Consider the following 10,810-nt stretch of genomic DNA (forward strand, 5'->3'; position numbering starts at 1 on the left):
CCAAGAGCAGGAAAAGTGTTTCAGTAGGAGGAAGTGATCGTCTGTGTCCTTTTTGCTGCTAGATTAATTACTAAGATGAGGACTGAGAATTGAGCACTGGGCTAAGCAATTTAGAGGTGACCTTGACAGTTTTGGGAAGTGGTTGGCAGCAAAAGTTTGGTTGAAATGAGTTCAAGAGAGAAGAGAGTAAAGGAATTATAGATAGCAAATATAGAAAAATTGATAAAACTGGAGAGATGGGGGCAATTTTGAGATCAGTGTCCTTGAATAGCAAGTTTATATCCAAAATTGAAAAGAGGAGTTGGAGTGTAAAGTAATTCAGTAACCAGTAGATGGTTATGCTTATTTCAGTGTTTATCATAGGAAGATTTAGACTAGATAGATTTATGATTTTAGTAGCCAACTAGTCAAGCACTGTGGTGTTTTCTAGCAGAATAATGGTAGCTGGGTAACCTCATTTTTCCAAAATTCACTTGGGCAGGGCATGTAATTAGTAGCATAGCTTTCTTTTGTAGGGCTAAATGGAGAATCTTTTTTGCAACTTATTAACATACTTGTTTCTAAAATAAAATTATTGGCACTTTATGATGAAAAATGGAGAATTCTTTCCCAAAGACAGAAAAGAAAAATAATTCTTCCCTTTTTCAAAAAAAAAAAGAGAAAAGAAAAATTTTTTTTCCTACTACTTTTCTGAAATGTATAGTCTATTATTGGTTTGTTTGATTTTCTAATTTTTTTTTTTTTTTAACTTTTCAGGCCGGAGTGAGACAGCTTTATGTACAGATTGACTTTGCGGCCATGTAAATGAATGAAAAGAAATTATGCTTTTTGGGGGACCTAATTTTTTCTGGTACTGTAAAATCCTAATCATGGTACCTAGCTTTTTAAAAAGAGAAATCATCACTACAACTTCCCAGCACCAAGTAGACCAGGCAGAGTCAGCCGATTGTGCTCTGCCAGGAGTTTACAACTAAGGGATCAGAATTAAGAGGATCTCTCCTGGACTTTTGGTCTTCTGTGCTTCTTCCCTCCAAACCATTTTGATTTCTGAGATTTCTAGTTTTGTTCCAGGGTATTGTTTTCTGTTTGTTTCCTTTTTTTTTTTCATTTCAAATGCCCTCACTCCCACCCCTCATCCTAGCCAGTAAGAAATTCAGACAGTGGGCCTCTAATCATCTGGAATGTCTTCACTGAAGCTGCTGGAAACCACTACTTTCATTCCCAGAAAACCAGTGTTATTTAAAAAAAAAAAAAAAAAGAAAAAGAAAAATGGAAATCTGCTTTATATGTAATGTCACAATTGTTGACGTTCTTCAATATAACCATGTTTGTAAAATTGTTTGTACCTTGCAAACTTATGAACCAAACCATATTGGGTTTTCAAAGTGCCTTTGTATCAGAAAATGTATTTGCCAGCATAGAAATGTACCATCAAAGGTCATGTATATGTTTTTTTTTAATGGGTATTCTGTATTCTGTACAAAATAAGACGCTTGTTAGTAATGTATACAGATGTTTTTTTGTGTACTTGCAGCATAGGTTTAGATATATAAAAATCTGCCTTTTATTGCTTTATCCCATCAAAAAATAAAAGGTGTTATTTTGCTTTTTAAATCAAATTCAGTTATTACATTAAATTATTTTGTGTACTGTGTTTTCAAAACTTTGCAAATGCTTCTGTTATACAGACGGGTGTTTTAACTTACTTAAAACATCTGCTAAATTCCAAATTTCTATAAAAGCTACTGTGTCTGTGATAAACTTTCGTATATCTTTCCTTACTGTTTTTATAGATTCTATTAATGAAAGGAAAAGGCATGTAAAGTGAAGGCAGAAATGGTTGTGACAATGTTATTTTGCTTTTTCATTCTTCAAATGCCAAGTCATACGTTTTCCTGTGCAAGTATTACACAAATACAGTTGCTTTCAGGAATCCTAAAGCAGCATTTTATTGACTTTGAAGTATTGAAGGTACTGAGTAAATGTGGTAACATAGAACTCTTCCTAACACAGGTATCTTGGAAGTTAATAAATAAGTTGATTTCTAGGCTCTTGTGTATTTGAAAAATAAAATTGCAATTTGAGATTAAGTGCTTGAATGTTCTACTTAAATATTCTCTGTGTTTTATGAAGAAATTGTTCTGAATAGACATTTTCCCATTGTACTTCATTTTATCACAATGTATATTCCCTTTTAACTGAAAGGGAAAAATTTAAATTGCTGGGGGGAAAACCCTGCAGGATGGAAATGAATGTTTAGAATGTAGATCAGTAATAAGCACTTTTTCACTGATGTGGCAGAAATCACTGTTGATTTTGTCTAAGTTTCAAGGTATCTGTTTCCCTATTTCTGACCTACAATTTATGAAATATACTGTGTTAGGAAAACTATAGACTGCTTTCTTCATGCTTTTCTAAACCGCTGCAGATTGCCATGAACTGTTGATAGTCCCCTTTTTGCAGATTAAGTAGTATTTTCAAAACATTTTTACTTACTGCCAGGCAGTTTAAAGCTAAGAATTCCTGCAATAGAATGCATTTAACTGAAACAATTGTTAAGATGTTTCAGGACGGAAATATAAAAGGAAATGTCCTGATAATGGTACTGCTTTTTCATTATAAGTAGTCACTTATAATGACTACCTTGTAGTAGTAGTTTGCATCCACTACCAAGCCTGATAGAAGCCTGCGATATTCTATAGGTTTTGGCATATTGTGTAAAATGACAGATCTAGAGGAAGGCGGGGATTTTAGATGTGTGCCTTTAAAAACTAATTATGTGAAATTGTACTGATATTTCACATACAGAGATAATTTTTGCACTGGCCTGTAAAATTTACAGTGCACATTGAAGATCCAATTCTGCCTTTCACTGAGGCCTCCATTCCAAGCGAAGTTTCTTGTCAAAATATGCATCACTTTATTTAACTACGCTCTCAATACACAAGTGCATGAGCATGGTTTTTTCCTTTGATAAGGAATAGAGTATATATATAGGACATTTGACTGAGATGAAACTCTTAGTTTTGCACCTGTTACAAGAGATCTCCAGTTCATATCATTTAGCAGGTTGGCCTTAACATTTATACTTTAATGAAATGTTCTTAAACCTGTGTGTGCAGCAGGACAAAAAGGAATTTTTTTCTCCCTTTTAGGAAATACTTTGTCTTCTCAATGTTCTTGGCACAGATGTATTGCTAAAGTAGATAATTTCACTGAGAAATACTCCTTGATTATTATTATAAATTTAGAATGTCCCTATTGGCCTAATTCTTGGGGAAAAAAATCTGAGTATAACTTTGCTGATATTTTAAAAACCAAATATTCTCTGGAGAAAAAATTTGTATTGCTCAGGGAATGTTTACCTTGCCAAGTAAACTTCCCCAAAGAGAAATATACCTATACTAGTTTTGTGTTTTTAAATCTAGATTATATTGATCGAGATGAAGGGCTTAACCTATGTATGGCTCCCTTATTTTGCTTACTCCTTGTGCACTTTGTGAAGGACAGTATCTAGTTTATCTGTAGCTCAGTGTACCTCACACATCCCCACAGCATCTTCTGCAGAGGCATAAGGAAGTGGTAACAGATGTTACTGGCATTTCCCATGTACCTGGAATGCTCCAGCGTTCTTCAAAGCCTACTGGTAAACACCAATAACCAAAATACTGTGAGTTTTGTGCACCTTTGTAAAGCAGCCAAATCGTTGACTCCAGATGCAGATGATCAGAGTTCTGTAATGTTTTTACCTACCATGGTATAATCAGTTTTACAGAATTATTAATATGGTAGCATCCTCTTATATAATGCTGGGATTTAAGAACAAAAATAATTCATTGCTTAGCATAGAATTTTACATCCAAGGAGACTGTCCTTAGAAGCAGTCTCTCATTCTACCTCTCACTTTACAGATGAGAAAATTGAAGCCCAGAAATGCTGTCATTTATTCAAGGTCACAGAGATAATTAGTGGCAAAGCCAAGACCAGAATCCAGGTTTTCTGACTTACTGTGCTTTGTCTCCAGTGTAATTCTGTAAATGTTCTGAATGCTTCTGAAGAAGCATTTTTAAATAAAGGACGTCTGACCTCCATTTTTGGTACATTAAGGCACGTGATAAATGGAGTTTTTTTATTGTCTTATTTTTCTTAGCTAATTATGAGATTTAGAATATTATTTCCATAGTATTCTTTATGAAAGATATGATTAATTTTTTTAACTCTTTTTTACTCTTCTGGAACCAGTTTCTGATTTTTTTAAAAAAAATAGTGACAGGTGTGCATTGGATACTTTTAACTTGTGAGTAAATTTTTCTGTTAATTGCCCAAGACTAAATCCAATTTAAGGATTGTTTAGTTTCTTTATTTTGTTTAAATTCTGTGAATTGGTGCTTTTTAGAAACCAGGCTAATTCATAGGTCATATCATTTCATCCTTGTTCAGTCACCAGAGAGCTCTTGAATTCTTAACGTTATTCTCAGAGCCACACAAAATTGGGCATTAAATGTTGTATAGAACAAAACAAAATTTTTAATAGGGTAAAATTTTGAAGTCTTATCAGAATCCCAGATGTTAAACTGCTACTTTCAACTCTTCATTAAAAGCATTACCTTGAGAAAGTTAAAAAAAAAAAAAGTTAAACTTTTTTTCTTTCTGTCACTATCTTCGAAACAAATTATTTTCCACTTCACCAGAACTTTGACAAAAAAGGAAATTATCTTATTCTTTAAAGAACATTCAATAAAAGTTTTACTCATAGAGGATTCTTTCAAGACACAATCCCCAAAAGCCTTAGTGATCCAGACCTCTATCATAGAATCAAGACAATGAAAAATTATGTATCAAAAAAAGTATTTGCAGAGTATAGTTCTATTTAAAGGTCAAATCGATGTTTTTGATGAGTGTGTCTTTGGTTTATGTTTAACCATTTCCTAACTACAAATTATACAGGAAGGGTGGGGTTACTTTTATTAAGTGTTTATATATCAGGCTCTTTGTATGGCCTTTTTCATGTTATCACATTTAAAATCCTCATATTTTTATAAAGAAAGATTTTTCCATGATTTTGATCCATAGATCTTTTTCAGATATATTTTATCTTCTGATTCTCCTAACATTCTTGTGAGGAAGGAATTAATTCATAACTCCATTTTACAGATGACGAAGCTGTTTAGAGAGATTGTAAATGACCTAACGGTGGGATAGCCAGTGGTAGAGCACTGACTCTAGATCCAGTACTTCTTGGTGACAACTACTCTTTTTTGTATGTCATTCTACAATGATTTAAAGGTCCAAGAAGTTGTAGCAGATCTAAACACACTCTCCTATAAAATCATGAACCATCACCATGAAAAAATTGATATAGGGGAATAGTTGTTATATATACATTGGTTAGACTCATTCCTTCTTTGGATGCTCTCTTATGCTTATTACCTTTGCCATTTAACTTAAACTGTGCAGGCTAAAAAGAGCAATCAGAGCTCTTTTAAGCACTTTTAAGAACTTTTTTTAAAAAAAGAAAGTAAAGTTTTTTTGACACAGAGTAAGCTGCTTAAAAGGGACTGATTCAATAGTGTCAGCACCAGTGTGTGACGAGAAACTGAACTCCTGGCCAAGACACATTAACCTAGTTAGTAGGAAGTTGTCTTCCAAGAAGTACAAATAATTTTGCACTGCATGAGAGGGATACATAGGATTCGATTTACAACATTACATTTTATAGACACCTTTTCAAAAGGAAGAAATATATTTCACAATTAGTAGTAATCTATGCTTAAACTTAATAATATTTAACTTTGAACTCTTCCCATGGCTTTGAAAATTTAATATTTGTAATTTTGATCCTGATGGAAAGCCTGTAAAAAAGAATGTCTTTGTCTCATACATCCTATTGTCACCACACTTAGCATGAATTTACACTTAACGCACTTAGTAAATGTTTGGATAACCAGTGAGTAAATATTGTAGACAGCAGTGGATATACAAGTAAGGACTGGGGACAGGTAAACCAGTAATTTACTGTTTATTACAGAAGACATCTCAGCTTTTCTTTGGCATTTTTGCACAAATAAGTGAGTTTGTATTCACTTTGGCCATTTTTTTTTTCAAGTAGCCCTCTAAGCTAGCTGCTCCTTCATTTTAATACAGGAACAGTGGAAATATCGAGATGTTTTCCATTTTGCATGCTGTTGGACAGGAATTTCGTAGAACTGGGACTGTGGAACCTGGGTCACTTGAATTTTTATATTTTGTATAGCCAAATGAGAAACCACACTCTTCTTTGTTTTTATAGAAAGTTGCCATATTCCTATTACTTTAAGGACCTGTGTATAACATTCTATTTCATTTATCCCAGATGTATTTTCATCTAAAACTCTTTCAAAGGTATATCTTGAAGGTACTTCTATAAAAACAACACTACATGTATTCATTAAGTGATTTAAACATTCCTAAGATAGTTTTTATCTTCTCTGTCTTTTCCCCTCTAAATACTAAATTTCAGTAGAGCTTCTCTTTACTTATTTTCCATCTCTTTTCATTGCTTCTGCCAATGTAAAACTTCCCTTTTTCACTAGTGGAAAAAAAAAAGCTTTATTTTGAATTTTAGTATTTGAGTTTTATGTATCATATATCATGCATCGATTAGGCTCAATGAAGATTCTGTTCTGAACTAGACATATCCTGTCAAGAGCTTGCCAAGTAATCATCTCATTGCTTCCTCTAATAGCAAATTCAGTGATATTTCTGCCCAAGTGATATTTTGCCCCAACATTTGTGACTTTGATCAATACACAGAATGGGTCTTTTATATCAGAAATACTGTGAATGAAAAATTGCCAAATCCTATTCTAAACACCCCTACAACTCTTTACCTCCCTGTCTTTAATGGTTTCTAAACATATGGCCAAGTTTGAATTGGGTTTGATTCCTATGGTGAAGAGTATGGCATCAAAACATTTCTAAATAAACGTTCAAGTACAAGGCTAGGTTGGAATGTCAAAGACTATGTTGTAATTTGGTTTGAATATGCTAAAGTGAGCAATTATGATTTGCCTAAGAACAACACAACAAATTCATAATGTATATTTTACTTTTTTCTACTTGAAGACATTCATGTATATATTTTGTTTAACCTCAGATGTATTTAAAAAGAATGATAAACTATTGTATCAAAATTCTTCCAATAAAATTTCTGTTTAAAAATCTTTACCTGAATTGTGTCTTATTAGTTTGATGAACTGAAAAGAACACTGTGAATTTAACAGTTATTGGAACAGATTCTGGAGGACTTAAGGAATGGAGGGGAAAGAATGATTCTCAGGGCCCAGAAACAGCAAAGTTGATCAGGAAAGAGGAGATGGCAGGAGACTTGGAAATGTCTTGACATTGTGAAGATCCTCGTTGTGGATCATCATACTCATTATTTTACCTCATAAACAAGTCTTAAAGTATTTCCAGACATTACCATTAACCCCAAATTGTTCTCTCACCTCATTCCCTATGATCTCAGCTTATAGGAAATGAAGACCAAAACCATCTGACATGAGCCTCCATTATCCTTCCAAATTTTTTCCCTCTCATCAGAAGAAATTCTTTTATTTCAGTAACTTCTCCACAAAACCCCAGATCCCACTCATCCCACTTTCTGAAACATACTCTTACAATGCAGCCTCTTCCTACTATCAGTCTTTGCCACACAATGAGGGCTTCATCCTCAGGGTGTCTGTTGTCAAGCATCTTACATGTGGTCTACATGTGCTTCTTCCACTTCCTTTCTAACCATTTCTGTAGCTCCTAGTAATATTGCTTCACTCCTCCCTAGTTTGTGGAGTTAATCAAAGGCCATCGGTGGCTTGATTCTTATCACAACTGTGGCATAACTACCAGCATCTCAAATTCAACAAAAAGAAAAGAATACATTTACCTTTCCCACTCAGATCTCTTTTCAACTACCATTTCTGTCAGAATTCCTTACAGAATTCTTAGAAATCTAAACGTCGCCTTTGCCACACCCCCGTTTCCTGAATCCCTATCACAAAGTCCTCCTCATTCTGTTAGGGGAACCATTGACTGAAACCGCCCACCCTGGCCAGGTATCACAGCAACCACTTGCATGAGTTTTCCTACAACAGGAGGTCCTGGTAAGGAACGCGGAACTAACAAGCTACCACCAACCGGAAGAATTCGGGAAGGGTCAAAAGGAGAGAGGGGATGCCAGTCCGTTTATGTCCTACCACCCTCCCAGAATCCTCCTCGCTGGAATCCATCTTGGCTGAGCGATGCACGCGCCACCAGGAAGGACCCTGAGGCAGAGTGACTGGCCAGAGACAACCCGGAAACTAAACCAATTACCGTAAAACCCGAGACGGCAAGCCACGTGGCAGAGCAGTTCTCCTGGGTTCCCTTACCCTGCTGCTCTCCACCCAGGCGCCCCTTCCCAATAGTCTCTTGCTTTGTCAGCACACGTGTCTCCTTGGACAATTCATTTCCGAGTATTAGACGACAGCCCACTCTCGGGCCCTGGAAGGGGTCCCCGTCCCTGCAACAATTCTTTGCAAATCTTTTAAATTCACCTTTCCATTCCCACTGCCCTACTCTAGTACGTCATTGATAACTGTACGCAGAGTCACTCTGAGGAACTGTCTGACTTCCCATCTATTCCATGCCCAGCTCTAGCCACCTCCATTTCAGCACACACGCACACAGAACACACCACAAAAACAATTCTGCCCTTAGGCAGGAAGACAAGGAATTTCTGCTGAATCAGACTCCTGTCCAGGCCCTTTATAAACATTTCCCCTAACCTGGTTTCCTGATTACCTTCTGCTTGCCCTTCTGCATAGTGGACTTTGACCTGCTAGAGCTACAGCACCTGCCAGGGACTCCCTGCCCTGCCTTTCCTGTGTTCTCTGGAATTAGCCTCTGGCCTAGTGGAAGTCCACAGTGGCCTATCAACGCCCCTTTAGAGCAGCCTCTTCTGTTTACATACAGGTTTAGGCAAGTTATTTACTAAAATAGTTCACTACCCAATCTTTCTTTATCTAGAGTTTTTGGCTTCCCTCCCCCCAGAAGCCACCCTGTGTTATACTAACAAAGTAAGCTTCCCAGTTTCCATTGTGATTCCTTCAGCTCAGGAATCGAGTGGCTGCCTAAATGCTCATCAAATACAAATTCCTCTGAACAACTTTAGCAACTCATAATGCTTTGCCTTCCCTCCTTATTCAATCTCATTTCCCATGATATGGCAATAAGCAGACTTTTTTTTTCATTACTCTAGACCAGAGAAACAGCAAAGGCAGAGAGAAGCAAGCAGGTCTAACAGATGTAGATAAAATGACAGCAATTTAGTATTTTTCATTCTGTATGCAGAAAAGAAAACATCATTTTAATAGGATTCAATCTCATTCAAACAATCTGTCAGCTCATCCAGCTCTACTTCCAGACTTAAAAAAAAATCTGCCATGAAGTTCAGGCTTAGCACAAGCTACCAACATGTAAATGAATAATTCTACTTTATCTAATAAATTCCTATAACCAATAGCAGTAATAATGGTAACAGTGTGACAATACTAAAAGGCATCAAGTCTGGCACCGTTTAAACAATCAATATTTATTGAAAACAATGGATGAATTATGCTTACAATATAAAGGTTAGCACCTCTTTGAAAAATGGTTCTGTATGGATTGTTAAAGTGAATTGTACTCTTTGAAAGACAGTCCCTGCTAAAGTCAAAGGATTGAAAACAAAATAATATGAAAACAAAAGCATTCCCCAAAGTATTTCCTGACTTTAGGTACATATAATATTTTAAAAGGGTGACACTCACTGTACAAGTAAACAAGAAGTTAAGATTCACATCTAAGCATAGGTATAGTTTCACAGCAATTAGAACCCTGCCATTTGGCCTGGACTTTTGAAAACATTGTAACTGCTTCTAAAATTATAAATAAGGTCTGTCTGATTAGCCATCACTGTTTTCCACCCTAGGCATTAAGATAGATCAGATTGTTGTTCAACTTTACAGGGGTTATCTGTCCTGTATGTGCATCATACTACTTCCCCTTGAGCAATAATTTGTACACAGGTCATATTGATTTCCTCAGAACTTCAAATCAAGACAAAGTTACTACATTTGTAGTTATATCATTTGGAGCAAAGGCTTCCCATTGGCTTCCAAAGACTTCCCCTAGACAATCCTGTAGTAGTGGCCAGCAACTATGGAAACCCACAAGAACTACAACTGAGAGATGAGAATTTTTCTGTTTGACAGAGTTATGATTTCAAGAGGGTAGCGAAAACCTCTCTTGCTTTTTTCCTCTATCCCCACTCCATATAGGTCAGGATGTAGGCCCAATCATGAAGGTATGAGACACAGAGCAACAGAGTAAACAGAACTCCAAGTTTCTGGCCAGAGGACTAAAGAAAGGGAGCCTAGGGAACCAGGAAGTAGTGAGGAGATCATAGAGAGGGAGGAAAGCAACGTTGTAAAGTTGATTATGAACCCCAAAGTTCACTCTCAAGTCACTAATGCTTGGATCTGATCCTATTTAGCATACAAAAAGAACTTTAGAACTAAACTATCCAATTGACTAGGTCCCAGATTGCATAGGTTCCAGACCAGGTCACATAAATCTTAGATCACAAGAACTGCAGTTCTTGAAAACTGAACTGACACTGGAACCACAGTCCATAGAAGGTGGACTGTTGACTGCATTCTGCATCTAATCAGGTTCATTGCCTGCTAAAACAAAAAGAATGCCATTCACCATAGAATCTAAACAAGACCCAGAATCTCATGATATAATATTCAAA

At 36.0% G+C, this 10,810-nt stretch overlaps 1 protein-coding gene across 3 annotated transcripts in view; it reads left to right on the top strand.

The window, feature by feature from the left end:
* SLC30A7 (solute carrier family 30 member 7) overlaps window positions 1–7,176 on the top strand; it is an 81,655-nt gene extending 74,479 nt beyond the window's left edge. For all 3 annotated transcript variants that reach the window (XR_009521416.1, XM_060026319.1, XM_060026320.1), the window contains one exon: window positions 757–7,176. Coding sequence is in view for 2 of the 3 variants with exons in the window: in XM_060026319.1 (XP_059882302.1) it covers window positions 757–804 (48 nt within the window). In the remaining variant the exon portion in view is untranslated. The remainder of the gene's footprint in view (window positions 1–756) is intronic.
* Window positions 7,177–10,810: the final 3,634 nt, after the last annotated feature.

This window comes from Delphinus delphis, chromosome 1 (genome assembly GCF_949987515.2).
Source record: "Delphinus delphis chromosome 1, mDelDel1.2, whole genome shotgun sequence".
In the NCBI taxonomy this organism is placed as follows: Eukaryota; Metazoa; Chordata; class Mammalia; order Artiodactyla; family Delphinidae; genus Delphinus; species Delphinus delphis.